The sequence below is a fragment of the Scomber scombrus genome, chromosome 12 (assembly GCF_963691925.1).
Source record: "Scomber scombrus chromosome 12, fScoSco1.1, whole genome shotgun sequence".
NCBI classification, from domain to species: domain Eukaryota; kingdom Metazoa; phylum Chordata; class Actinopteri; order Scombriformes; family Scombridae; genus Scomber; species Scomber scombrus.
This window is the reverse complement of record NC_084981.1, coordinates 8,668,069-8,681,706: the sequence shown is the minus strand read 5'-3', so window position 1 is coordinate 8,681,706 and position 13,638 is coordinate 8,668,069. Positions and strand designations below refer to the sequence as shown.

At 40.2% G+C, this 13,638-nt stretch overlaps 3 protein-coding genes across 3 annotated transcripts; 2 read left to right on the top strand and 1 right to left on the bottom strand.

The window, feature by feature from the left end:
* The first annotated feature begins 1,101 nt into the window (after window positions 1-1,101).
* Window positions 1,102-4,290, top strand: LOC133992279 (probable E3 ubiquitin-protein ligase TRIML1). The gene is made up of 6 exons (XM_062430998.1): window positions 1,102-1,131; window positions 2,568-2,663; window positions 2,803-3,036; window positions 3,232-3,278; window positions 3,374-3,516; window positions 3,602-4,290. Exons 1-6 carry the CDS (start codon window positions 1,102-1,104, stop codon window positions 4,171-4,173), a joined length of 1,122 nt encoding a protein of 373 aa, XP_062286982.1. The 3' UTR covers window positions 4,174-4,290.
* Window positions 4,291-5,328: 1,038 nt separating this feature from the next.
* LOC133992348 (hyaluronan-binding protein 2-like) lies at window positions 5,329-9,713 on the top strand. Its single transcript, XM_062431083.1, has 13 exons — window positions 5,329-5,483; window positions 5,746-5,866; window positions 6,025-6,114; window positions 6,272-6,382; window positions 6,502-6,618; window positions 6,728-6,838; window positions 6,912-7,083; window positions 7,177-7,274; window positions 7,358-7,724; window positions 7,826-7,968; window positions 8,569-8,703; window positions 8,864-9,009; window positions 9,146-9,713. Exons 1-13 carry the CDS (start codon window positions 5,424-5,426, stop codon window positions 9,311-9,313), a joined length of 1,839 nt encoding a protein of 612 aa, XP_062287067.1. The 5' UTR covers window positions 5,329-5,423; the 3' UTR covers window positions 9,314-9,713.
* A 135-nt stretch (window positions 9,714-9,848) lies between these two features.
* Window positions 9,849-12,562, bottom strand: LOC133992278 (nuclear factor 7, ovary-like). The gene is made up of 6 exons (XM_062430997.1): window positions 11,969-12,562; window positions 11,762-11,857; window positions 11,434-11,667; window positions 11,315-11,337; window positions 11,090-11,223; window positions 9,849-11,000 (listed from the first exon to the last, which is right to left on the bottom strand). The coding sequence occupies exons 1-6, from the start codon at window positions 12,560-12,562 to the stop codon at window positions 10,396-10,398; spliced, it is 1,686 nt and encodes a 561-aa protein (XP_062286981.1). The 3' UTR covers window positions 9,849-10,395.
* Between the last annotated feature and the right edge of the window lie 1,076 nt (window positions 12,563-13,638).

Genomic DNA, 13,638 nt, shown 5'->3' with positions numbered 1-13,638 from the left:
CATTACCTCATATTCTACAATGACAATGTAATTTTGACATAAAAGAAAAATTTTAATGGTGTGGATACTTACCTCAAGCATGTTTGATTTTCATACTGTATTGAAATGAACTGAGCAGTGGCTCCCTGAATGGCAGGAAAAACAAGACATAAAAATATGCTGCTTGGAATAATCATTTGTGTCTGAATTGGTTTTTCCACAAAAAAGTTCACTTTAACCCTAGTCGTATTTGGCATGGTTTTGTGTTATTTTAGTCAATTCAACCATTTCTATCTTAAAGGTCACATATTAAAGTCCTTTTCAACAAGTTAATAGGATAGGTCTTTAAAGTCGCCAAAACTTGTCTCAAGTTTTTTGGTGAAGATACCTCTCCGATTACGCATTCTAGCATATGTCTATACCCTTCTGTTTCAGTCCGGTTCTAAATGGGCTGTTTCTGTGCAAATGAGTTGCTTCTTGACCCACTTCGAAACCAGGCGTGGCCTTCTGGCAATTATACGATGTGAGCAAGATTATATGACGGTAACAGGAGAGGCCGAGGGCTGCTGACAGTATTCATATTCATACTTGAACTGCAACAGAACTGTAGTAGTGTCACTAATACAGTTTTACAGAAAGTGCATCTGTGGATCAGAATGGTCATATTAGCCTCAGCTTGACTTAACACACTGCCACAGCAGGCCACTAAAGCTTTGTGGTTTGAGCAAGTTAGCTTCTGGATGTTATACAAATCTACAAAATGTTGCCAAGCAAAGGAATTCCTTTAGTTTGACTATTTTTCATTCTTACCTTCATGGAATGTCCTTCAAGTTCATTTACATAGTGTTACAGATACAACATACACACCCCGTAGAGTAGAATGTAGTAGAATGGGCTAACATGTAACAATAAAGCTAGCTGAGCTAGTGCTGCAGTTCATAGTTTCACCAAAAGCATCACCCAACCTACTATTGTTATTATTTAGTTGGCTTCAAATGAGGCTTAACATTTACAGTTTCTCTTGACTGTCCCTCAAAAACAATATTTCAACATCGCTGGCCATATTAGCCACGTAACATCTACAGGCTAATCTGCTAAATAAATAGTTAAACAGCATAAAACATGTCAAGACTCACAGCTTACACATTTGAGGTATGGCCACAGACAGCTGTTATCAATGCAGCGCTTCATTTTTCAAGTGAATCCTGCTTTACACTGACCCTGTTCAGAAAGCAGTATGAAGTAAGGTCTCCAAAAATACTCAGAACTGGAGTTACATCCAGGTAACTACACTTTTTTTTTTAGAAGTTGTGGGAACATTTTGATTAAAATAAAGTCTAACGGGTGTTCACTTCTTCAGATGATGGTAGGCCATAAAGACTGTTGTGTTGGTTCTTGCAGCCAACAATTTAATTCAGTAGGTTTTTAGTTGGCAGGGGACCATCAGCCAGAAGGGCTGGAGGGGGGGTGGGGTTTTCTATGTTTGACAGTTCCCTTTCTGACATCATAAAGGGTGCCAAAACTAGGCAGCAGGTTTCACAATCAAAGATGGATAAGGGGAAGAAGAGAGAGTTGGGGGGTCTGTAGATACACTGGGGACACCTACTGTATATGTTGATAAGGCATGATAAGGTGTATTTTTCCATAATATGTGACCTTTAAAGATCTGTTCCAGACATGTGTTTAGATACATAAAGATATATATAATATAATTCTTAATAATTTAGATTTATATAATTTTTGTTTAATAGGATTTTTCCACAAAAAAAACGTCAATACACTGTATTACACAACACACAGTAGCTATACATCTACTACTTCTCCCTCATTGAAAAATACAGAATCTATGACCGCGTAAACATTCATTTCAAAGGTTTAACCACTGAAAACAAGATGTCTCCTCCTTTACTGAAAAACCCATTTTCAGTGTCTTTGCGCTGGGGTCTTCAAATCTCCACATCACACTTAATCACAAATTACATGGTGGACCACGAGTGGCTTCCTAGCTGGTTGTGATGTCACAAATCATGCCTATAAGTGCATGTCTTAAACTGACCTATAAGGAGAGCACAGAGAAACTTTGCCCCTCAGTAGATGAATGTGAAAACACCCTAATCTCAAACCCTTCACAATAACTTTCTGTGCAGTGAAAGTTTACCAAAGCAGAAAACTATGCTCTGCTTTGTGAAATGGTCAACAGTGGTGTAAAGTATCATTCAACTTGTTATAGAAATATGCAAACTATCCAGTATAGTCCTTTAAATGTCACAACATAACTTTTCAATTCTCTGTTGAGCATTTTGGCACTGAAACATGAACTGAACTGTCAGTGCATCACAGTGCATACTGCTCATTAGAGCTACAATGCACCATATTCAATTACAAAGGGGAATTATTATTGGACAAATGTGAATTACTGTGAACTGGGAAACAAATGCTGGCATCTGGGGTCACAACACTGCCAGTAAATGGAATTATGCAATACCTTTTCATAAATAGCAAAAGAGAAAAACTTAAAAGGGGTGGTTGTTATACAGATACCATAAGGTTAATAATAAGTTGCTGAATGTGTGCAACCTTTTCTACAGGAGACGTTAGAAAAGAATCAGGAGTGTCTGAAGAAGCAAAAGGAAGCTGTGAAATACAGACTGAAGAAACTGGCAGCACGGCAATCAGAAATCACAGTAAGTTGTGTTCAGACTAGTCGTTGAAAATTTGAAAATACATTATTTTACCAATGATCCTGCAGCTACAACACTAATACTGTAATCACATCTGTGAGCAGGCATAAAATAAACTGATAAATGCTTGTGCCTGACTCAGAAAAAGTCCTCAGTGATAAGGGAGAGCATCATAAGGAAATATCAGGAGATCCAGACTGTCTTGGATGAAGACTTGAGGATGACTCTGTCCTACCTGGAGATGGAGGAGCGGGCTGCTGTCTCAGCCCTAGATGGGCTAATGGAGAAGAACTGTTCCCTCATCCAGGAGATAGAGCAGGACCTGGCCAGACTCACAGTGGCAATGGACCAGGCGGACACGCAGACAGATACAATGGTGACTGAAGCATTTAGTATAATGGGGAATAAGACATTGGCTAGATCTAGCCTACTAAACCAAATATGAACACATACACAATCTGAAATTTCATATTTACTTTTATATAGTCACTTATATATGGACAGTAGAAAATATGATATGAGTGTTATGAAATATTGTGTTTTCAGAGTACATTTGATCTTGGTTTTTCAGTCGTTCTTCTCATACTCTGAGCATCAAGACATGGAGGCCGTGGACAAGTATGGAATCAAACCACAGTTTATCAAAAATGTTTCAGTATGATGCATTTCAGCAACAACTGATGTTGTTTCTGTCTGTGGTCTGCCTCCTCCAGAGTGATTGATCTGTTGAACAAGACGGACCCCAGCAGAGTGAATCTGGACGAGGCCAAAGCTGAACAGATCATCAGCCTTACTAACAACATGCTCTTGCTCATCTGCTCCCAGACCCCTCTATTTAAAAAACTCATCAAAAGCTGTCAGTTCACACAGTTAATAACCACAATTTGATCTCTTTTACATGTGTATTTTTCTGTATAAAAATGTTAAATATGTGTCTCCAGATTCCAGTGAAGTGAGTCTGGATCCAGGGACAGCCCACCCAAAGCTAATCATCTCCCCTGAAGGTGACAGTGCCACCTACACAGACACCTGGCAGGAGCTTCCTGACCTCCCTGATCGCTTTGACACCACCCTCAATGTCATTAGCCTGCAAGGCTTCAGCTTCGGTCGCCATTACTGGGAGATTGACGTAACTGGGAAGACATACTGGGAGCTTGGTGTCACCTATCCCACCATTCCCCGCAAGGGCACCAATGAGGACTGCTGGCTGGGCCGGGGGGATGAATCCTGGTGTGTGGAGTTCTTTGACGGGGAGTATACAGCCTGGCATGGAGGGGTGCCCCATCAGCTGCCTTTCACAAAACGCTTCTGTCGCATTGGGGTTTTGTGTAGTTTCCCTGCAGGATTGGTGACGTTTCTTGAAGCGGACAACATGACACCACTGTTTTCCTTCTGTGCTGGAACCTTCTCAGACTGCCTCCATCTGGCCCTGTGTCCTGGTCATGACCACAATGGCACCAACGCAAAGCCTATTGTCATCTGTAATGCCCCATCTCATACCAGTGATCTGTGATTAGTTGCTCCACAGAAAAGCATTTAGTAATTATTTCTAATAAGGAACCCTTTATAACACTTTATAAACTGTAACTCATTGCTTTATTAACATCAGAAAATAAATGTCTTTAAGTCATTAATTATTAAGTTTAGGGTAAGATCTCTGCCTGATCTACCTCTCACTTTCTAATAATTGATCCAGCCTGCAGTTGAAGGGGTCTTCCTGATGAATTAAAGAGTTTGTTAAGAGGACTAAGCAAGTGTGATGCTGGAAGTGGATAAACCTTAGAGGAGAGAGGTTTTCACAACCTGGAAACCCAAAAATGGTCTTTATAACTGTTATAAAAAGCATTAAAATTTAAAAAAATATCCATCAATAAAGCCATCAGTTACTTCCTTATAAAGGGCATCTCATCAGAAAGTGGCGCCCTGCTACTGAATTAATTTTCTTTGAAATAATAGAATGTATTTCAAACAACATGAGGCACACTGCTATATAAATGACTTGCAGAAAGAAACAACTTACAGGGAATCATGTAAATGGAGAGCACACACACCGCACACTTTTCCAGTGCTTATACTGTATATGTGTATTGAACTTTCAGATAAATATGTAGAAACATTAGAAGAAGCTGTGCGCCTCATAAGTTCATTAAGCTAAATAAGTAGGTCACAAAAACAGTGTTTGATGCCTATTGAGTTTACATATTCGAGCTTTATCACAAAATATTATCTCTTAAAAGTTGAACTTGCAAATCATAAAAGTTGCTGATGTATACAAGTTGCATACACTTGACTGATTTTGTAAATGTATAAAGAGATCTAATAGCACAGATAGTTTATTCTGAGTTGCACCTATTGTAGGTAGATCCAAAGTCTACATCCAAACAAACAGTTCTCTTTGCAAATATGCTCTCTGATCCACTGTGTTGCATCTGAGTGTGTGCTTAGTCTCTTTGGTCAAAATCCATTTTAACAGATTTCAACATTAAAAATGTTCAAGGATGGCTTTTGATCTTTTGCGCCATTTATTTGTTCATTATAAATGTTTTGTTGTATGAAAAATGTTGTGATGGTCACTACTAAAAATAATTACTGTTCAAAAACTCAGTTAAAATCAATAAAACTGACTCAGCATGATGGATGGATGCCAACCTGCCTACCTGGGTGACTCAAAGGTCAGGTGTACTCTTTCAAAAGTTTAGAAAACTGTGACTGATAGCGCACTCTCATTATACGCTCCTGGATGTCTTCTGATCCACTGCCATCATGGACCTAAAGCTCATCTTCTTTTGCCTCTTCTTAGCTATGCTCTTCATACCTGCAGAAGTATGTATTCACTGTATATTACGCAGTGTTTGTGTAGCAATGAGCCAATGTGCTCGCTCTAATTGACAATGTTTGCTAATGCATGGTGCTCTGAATAAAATGCTGTATATTCTGTTTGAAATATCTCAATGTTTCTGTTTAAAATTAATAATTCAATACATTTCTTGTTATAAAGCTTATATTGCACTTTTAAAAATGTCAATAAAAATGATACTGAGCATTTAACTAAGCACCTTTTTTGACTGCATTTGTTTTTATTCAGCTAAAACCCAAACATGGCAGAAAACATCATAGGCACCATGATCATGAGCGAAGAGGACTTTGGAGATATAAACATGGCAGACATGAGAAAAGGAGAGAATCATTCAAGGACATTATTGAAGGTAAGAGGTTCTTTCATGTTCTATGAAGTATTATGTAAGTCCTATCTAAGCTTCAGTGTAAGCAATTCCTCCCTTACTAAATGTAAAAAAGTGTTGTAGTGTAGTAGAGAGAAAGGAGGACAACAATGCTTTATATCTAATGGAAATGTATTTTGTAGACTACTTCTTTGGGATCACTGATGGTGATGATGATGATGATGATGACGACGATGTCTCAGAATGGCTTTTTAAACTTCAAGACCCTGACGGTAAGAGAATCAACATTCAAGTATTTTATCAGGCTTCACAGAACAACACCTATAGTATCTGTTTAACTTAACATACTTTTTACATGACAGGATGGAATTACATTACATTGGATCATTCATTGGATCTCATGCAAACTTTTTTTTCCTCATTTCTCAGGCCAATGCAACCCAAACCCTTGTGAAAACGATGGAGTGTGTCAGGAGAGAGGGTGGAGAAGGTTCAAATGTGACTGTCCTTCACCGTACAAGGGAAGGAGATGCCAAAGAGGTTTGAATAAAAAAAGTCTCCATGCTGTTGTTGCAGACTGGTTAAATATTTACAATATATAATCAGACAAAATGATTGAATTAAAAAAAAAAAAAAATTCTTTGTTACTTTTGTCTCAGGTCCAAAAGTTTGTAAAAGGGGTAGATGTGGTAGGGGTGAGTGTGTGCTGACCTCGACCCCCCCGTTCTTTGACTGCAAATGCAAGCTGCCCTTCCAGCCTCCAGACTGCAGAACTTGTAAGGAAGTATTTTTTTTTTCTCCAAACAAGACAGAAAACCTCTTTTACACAAGTGTTGTCATAGTTCCCAAAAGCAAGCTCACACTGTTTACTGTTTTCCTCCAAAGATACACTGTGTGCGCCTAATCCATGTAGGAATGGTGGCATATGCATCAGAGATGGAAATGAATATGACTGCCAGTGCCCTCCAGGGTTCAGAGGACGTTTTTGCCACGTTGGTGAGTACTTTTCTTTTCCCCAGCCCAATATACATATCATTTTAACTCACATGCTGACTGAGTGTGATCTTAGGCCCAGATGACTGCTATGTGGATGAAGGAGAGTCATATCGCGGCAATGTGAGTGAGACAGATGAAGGCAACGAATGCCTCCACTGGAACTCACATTTCATCCTGGAGAAAGGAAAGGATCCTTTCAAGTCCTTCGTGAACCCTGATGGACTTGGCCCTCACAATTTCTGCAGGTCAGGTTATATGTCATGTATGCTGGAGAAAGTAAATAGGTGTAGTCAAATTACAAATTATATACACTTACACAAATGTTTTCCATGGCACAGAAACCCAGACGGAGACTTGATGCCCTGGTGTTTCTTCAGAAGAGGCCGTAAACTGCTGTGGGGCTTCTGTGACGTCGATATGTGTCCTGAACCAACAGGTCAGCTTTAAAGCTTTACACAAGTTCTGATTATAGGTGCAGCCAACCAAAACAGCTGTGTTATCTTGTGTATGTGTTTAAAGTTGAGGCACCAACTGGAGCTGTGCCCACTGCCCTGCAGCCCCAATCCCCGGAAGAAGAATCTACAGAAGTCCCAGAGCCAACGGCTGCCAAACCTACCAAAACTATTCAGGTGCCCACACAACCTTCTGTTGCAGCTACTCAAGCTCCTCTCAAACCCATCCTGCCACAACAATTCTCCACCTGTGGGAAGTCTCAGCCAAAGAAGCCCGTTACCCGAATATTTGGGGGTTTGAAGGTTCCTCCTGGGGCCATACCCTGGCAGGTGTCATTGCAAATCAGACACAAGGGCTCCACCCAGGCTTACAGACACATCTGTGGAGGCACTCTCATTGACAGCTGCTGGGTGCTGACAGCCGCACACTGCATGTAAGCACAATCATAATGAGTACAAATCATGCAAAGAGTCAAAACATTGTCTAATTGTGGAATAGCTTACACATGTGAATTTACTTTATGTGGTTGAACAGTGACAAAAAAAAGGACATGCAGGTGGTTATGGGGGGCCTGTCTCTCGATTTGGATGAACCAACAATGCAAACTTTACAAGTTGAAGAAGCTATCGCGCATGAGAACTACAGGGAGACTGCTGTATCTGTTCACAACGACATAGGTGACCCACGACTCACTCTCATTTTATATAAAATTAGCACTAATATTACCAATAATATAAGACTTTAACATCTAAATGAAAGCTGAAAGCACCTTACTTTGTATATTGATCCTTTTTGTTTGAGTAAGAATTAAATGTAAGAGTCAAACAATAGCAGCTGTAATGATGGGATTAAGGCAGGGGTGTCAAACTCATTTTCACTCCGGGCCACATCGGCATTATGGTTGTAATTGTAAGACTGTATAAATGTAACTACTCCTTAACATATTGTTAAATAACTGTCTCTGCATTATTTATTCAAGTATACACATATTGTACTTGTACTTAGATAAATACATAAACATGTGTAAACCCATTGCCATTTAAGCTCTCGCTCTCATGGGCCTTGAGTTTAACACATGTGGATTAAGGTAACCTAAAGTTGTGGTAGTCTATGAAGTAAACTCCAAAAAAAAATCAAAAAGTACAAGTAATGAAACTGAGGTATTTTATTGTTTTGGCGGGCATTGTAAGTAGTTGTACAATTAGAAAAACATTGAAAAAGTCATTTTGATTCTGTATGAAATGACTCCGACTTCTATCTCAACTGCATTTTCAAAGGCTTGTTGAGGCTGGAAGGTAATGACGGAGTCTGTGCCAATGAGAGCCAGTTTGTGAAGAGAGCCTGTCTACCTGATGTCCAACTGCCTGATGGGATAGAGTGTACCATTTCTGGATGGGGTGCCACTGAGCAATGTAAGGCCACTAGCACAAACTGAGCTGCAGAGCAAAATCTTCATTTTGACTTTTCATTTAAAGGACTCAGTAGACATTGAGTCTTTATTTTTTCACAACCATTGAAATGAGAGACAATATATTTATTTGTTATCATCTCATCATTGTTACTTGGTTACAGCTGACTTTGGTTCCAGCCACCTGCTGGAGGCAAACGTACTACTGATCAACCAGGAGAAGTGCTCTGAACCCAAAGTTTATGGCGGAGCCCTGGATGGTGGTATGTTCTGTGCTGGCCACCTGCAAGGAGGTGTTGATTCCTGCCAGGTTAGTGAGGAAACTGTATTAGTGTGAGTACTTATTCATAAATATGACTAACTGATATGTATGTACAGTAAGTTCTTGAATTAGTTGTGTGCTGCGGTACATTTTCCATCTAGTAAGCTATGTTCTCTTGTTTTAGGGGGACTCTGGAGGACCACTGACTTGTGAGCGAGACACTAGTCGTGTTATTTATGGTGTGGTGAGCTGGGGCGACCAATGTGGAAAGAAGAACAAGCCAGGGGTCTACACACGGGTCACTCATTACCTGAACTGGATCAAGTCAAAGATTCGAGCACCATCTTCATAAGCAGCCTCAGGAAGTTGCCACTCAGTGTAGACATTGTCACAAAAAGCCCCTGAAACTTACTCTACATCTATTTCTTTGGTTTTTTCTAAAACTTTAATCTTATTTTAGGCTACAACAATCCAAACCTATATTAAAATTGAAATGTGTGCTGTTCTGTGCCTGTATATGTTTACTGTATGTCCTCAGAACTCATAGAAACACCAATCTAATCACACTAATAAGTTTAATCAGGATAATGATAATACAGTCATAATGCTTGAATGAGCAAATTGGAGAAAAATGTAGATTTTATTTCGGTTCGCTGCCTGTGTCATCCTAGTTTCTCACGAAGATGCTTTTACTATACAAAGTCAAGACTATTACTACTAATAAAGTCAAATAAAATAATAAAATACTTGCATTTTTTCATTGCTTCTTCAGATGTATGTACACAGAGGAAAAACAAACTGTACACACAATACTCACAATACAACATAGTGTTAACTCTCTGTTTCTCTCAAGAAATGCAGTGTCACTGTTCATGTTATGTGGCCTCACTGGATGTTTTGTTCAATGCAGGCCAACTCTGCGAGGGACACCGACATGTGAGACTGAAGTCATGCATGTCCTCCATTGTCTGGGGAGCTGAAGGGATTGTTGTAAAAGAAAAGCGAGCCAGTAGTTTACACACGGGTCATTTACTCCCTGGACTACATAATCTGTAAGAGGTATATAGGATTAAAACATGAGACTAATATGGGAATTAGTCAGTTACATTTAAAAGAAAAATGGTTAAAACATCTATTCTCAACTATAATTTTCAAACACAGAGGTAGTTCTATGTCTTGGTCATTGGTTTTAGTTTGAGCTGGGACAGTTTCATGCAGGGTCATTGATTACAGTCATATACAGTACCAGTCAAAAGTTTGGACACACTTTCCCATTCACATCAATGAGAAAGTGTGTCCAAACTTTTGACTGGTACTGTAGCTTTAACGGCATGTGTGACATTCCAACATTACTGGAGTAAACATGGGAAGAAAAGATACAGACTTTGTGGTCAGTGAAACTGTGTACACAACACTGCAAAGTAGGGTTGTCATCTAAGGTAACTCTTTATCTCCTTCTGTGTTTAAATGCCAATCCCAGGGGTCCTTAATGCAAAACAAGATGAGAGGCTGCCTGTTCAGTCCATTCACGTCAATGCAGGGGTTAAATATGGGATAGAGAGGCTCTTTGCACTGCACACAGAAAGAGTGAAGCAGGGTCATAGTGTCTGCATTGTAGAATGACAGCTCCCCCTTCTGGAGATTTGCCAGTATGCCCAGCTTTCTGACTCTCATCCCAACTGACAGCTGTTTCTCCTGTGTGTCATGGCATGCCAGGTACTGTCCGTCTCCATGATAGATGCACCAGGATGTCTTGTTCACACCCAGGCCGGGGAGCTTCTGACTTAGGCTGTCTTTTTTATCGACTGGCCCAGTGGTCACACCTATCAGCCAGTAGGGTTTCTCCTGCACAATGACCTCCCAGTAGTGCTGGCCAGTAGTGAAACTCTCCTGACCCAGGACACTGTACTGGGAGTCATATGGCTGAGTACTCAGAGCCTCACTGACAGGCTGCTGTCTCCAGTACACTTGTTTGCTATCCTGGGATATTTCCAGTTTCGGATGGGCTGTTTTGGAGTCCAGCGCAGGAGAACTTAGATCTGCAAATCAATTATTACATTCTGTAAACAACTACAGAGATAGTAAGTGTTGATTTTAGATAAAGATAAATGTTGATTTTTTTACTAACATGACCACATTCGTGGAAAGTGTTGGGACAGAGCTACTGTGAGGTCATCCACCAGCCTCTCTATTGTTCTCAGCTTCTCAGGGTCGCACAGATCTCTGTCTATTTCCTGGATTGGTGCTAAATCCAAAGGGTCACTACAATCAAAACTGAAAACCATTAAACGGCAAAAATCATCCCAATGGAAGGCTGTTAGAGTATAAAAAAATAATTGATAAATATACTTACCAAAGGTTCTGTGCTGTGATTTGCTGTTGAGATTCCAAGAAAACATTGTAGCTACATTTGTACAACACTTTAACATAATCCAAAAAGAACTTTCATGACACTTAGCATCATTATCCCACCTGTAGGAATCGCAGATAATTTGTTTCTTTGAGGAGTGATTTACTGGAGGCTCTGAGGCTGTCTATCTCTTTAATCCGAGCTTCCATGATTCCCCTCTGGGTTTCCAGCCACTCCGTCATGCATGTCTCCTCTGCGTCTATGATCTGCATCATCAGACGTTCATCGCCATCCAGCACAACACGGATCCTGCTGTACTTGTCTGAGATTCTCTCTTTGTAATCTGCAGCAGACTTCTGAGAAGTTAAAATACATGATTTAAACACATACAAGTCTAAGTTTAATCACATTATCTGTGATTTAAAAAAGGAAATTTCACAGTGATTGTACCACTGTTTGTGTGTACAGTGACTCCAAGTCCTGGATGGCATGTTCTGCTTCACCTCTCCTCTGCAGCAGTCGGTTCATAGTGGTCTCTAACAAGCTCTAAAGACAGAAATACATCAAGCCAGTAGAAAATAAATATCCTTACAGAGGAATGAATAAATTACACTAGCACTTACAAGAAAATCAAACACAACGGATGATAATATTCACCTTGAAGTCTGTGCAGGCTTCATGAAGTTGGGCAGCTTGATGGTTCTTGTGCATGCCAACCAGGACACACAGACAGCACACAGGGACCCTTTCCTCCATACAGAAGAGCTTGAGCTCATCACGGTGCTCCCTGCACTTCAGAGACAGCAGATCTCCAGTCACCTCCACCAATGTGTGCTCCCTCAGAGCCGACCTCTGCTGGTGCAGCAGGGCATGTGCCTGGCACAGTGAGGCATCACAGGTCAGACAGGTCTTTATGGCCACTGATGGTGTCACTATGCAGTGGTCACAGTGTATAGTTGAACATGGTTTGATTTCCATGGTTAAACTTGTTGTCTGTAGCTCTGATGTTGATGGTCTGTTAGTGAAGTCCGTTACTTTGGTTTGAAGGCTGGTGTTTATCTCCAGAGTGAGGTTGGAGGGGAGGAAGATCTGACACTCTGGACAGAAGAAAGGACCGTCATTAGACATGTCTGTGTCCCAAACAGCCTGGATGCAGGTGTGACAGAAGTCATGTCCGCATGGGAGTGTCACAGGATGTGTGAAGAAATCCTGGCAGACGGGGCACTTCAAAGTTTCCTCAACAGTCCCCATGGCTCTGCTTGCACCTGTTGTGGCAGCTCAGTGTGCACTGTGTCCTGGCCTTCCTGCTCATGAATGTTTCATGAGCCTCTTTTGGCATGCACACCCCACTCATGTGCCCCAGTGTCAGGTTACTAAAGATTAGTCTGCTGTTTCAAACCATTGACTCTTAGGAGACCAAAAACAATAGAATGGCAAAATTCCAACAAACTGGATTAAGTAGATTAAATTACTAATTTATCCTAAATGCAGTACCATTTAAAATGACTAACTCTCTTGAGTGTGAAAGCTTATACTTGACTTTGGGAGCAGTAGTTTAACAAAATGATGAGTTAATATCTGAACTCATGGTCTAGTTACAAGCCTTTTCAGAAGCTTCAACCAAATCTCAAGGTCCCTATTAGCAAATAAAATTAGCTACAGTATTAAGCAGGACTTGATATACAAGGTGTGTCTATAGTAATTTATACAGCTTTGTTAAATTATGTAATTTCACTACTGTGGATGTAGTCTGATTACTTATGTAATGTGATTATGTAACCAATCTGGGTGCTGTGGGTGTAATCTGATTACTTAATGAATTTATGAAAGTTGCACGATTTTCATGCACCTGTGAGCCAATTTTACCTATTTTTTCAGGTTGATCCCTCCCTTTTACCCATATTACCCATTTTTCAGGTACTAGGTCCTGTTACCCATTTCTCCCATTTTAAAGTTTGAATGGATTCTGTAGTATGTCATGTCAAAGCAGTTGTGTTTCAAAGTTACAAATGTTTCAACTCAGCTGGATCTTCCTCCCAGTGACTACTATTAAGGATTTCAATATTTAAATATAAATACATAACTTATATATGTACACACACACACACACACACACACACACACACACACACACACACACACACACACACACACACACACACACACACACACACACACACACACACACACACACACACACACGCACGCACACGTGTATATATATATGTATATTCAACTTTAAAGAAGAAGCGAGGTCGGTCTAAATACACAGAATAAATAAGCAGAATAACAACAGCTGTCATTTGCACCTACAGTACTATTATATC

What these genes read in the sequence shown, in the direction of transcription:
- LOC133992279 (XM_062430998.1), top strand. Translation starts at nt 1,102, where the DNA reads ATGTCAAGACTCACAGCTTACACATTTGAG. An exon ending in ACACGCAGACAGATACAATG is followed by an intron (nt 3,037 to 3,231) that starts GTGACTGAAGCA and finishes TTGGTTTTTCAG; the next exon opens with TCGTTCTTCTCATACTCTGA. An exon ending in GACATGGAGGCCGTGGACAA is followed by an intron (nt 3,279 to 3,373) that starts GTATGGAATCAA and finishes TGCCTCCTCCAG; the next exon opens with AGTGATTGATCTGTTGAACA.
- LOC133992348 (XM_062431083.1), top strand. Translation starts at nt 5,424, where the DNA reads ATGGACCTAAAGCTCATCTTCTTTTGCCTCTTCTTAGCTATGCTCTTC. An exon ending in TGCTCTTCATACCTGCAGAA is followed by an intron (nt 5,484 to 5,745) that starts GTATGTATTCAC and finishes GTTTTTATTCAG; the next exon opens with CTAAAACCCAAACATGGCAG. An exon ending in GCCTCCAGACTGCAGAACTT is followed by an intron (nt 6,619 to 6,727) that starts GTAAGGAAGTAT and finishes TTTCCTCCAAAG; the next exon opens with ATACACTGTGTGCGCCTAAT.
- LOC133992278 (XM_062430997.1), bottom strand. Translation starts at nt 12,562, where the DNA reads ATGGGGACTGTTGAGGAAACTTTGAAGTGCCCCGTCTGCCAGGATTTC. An exon ending in AAGCCTGCACAGACTTCAAG is followed by an intron (nt 11,858 to 11,968) that starts GTGAATATTATC and finishes TTCTGTCTTTAG; the next exon opens with AGCTTGTTAGAGACCACTAT. An exon ending in CTTTCCACGAATGTGGTCAT is followed by an intron (nt 11,001 to 11,089) that starts GTTAGTAAAAAA and finishes ATTGATTTGCAG; the next exon opens with ATCTAAGTTCTCCTGCGCTG.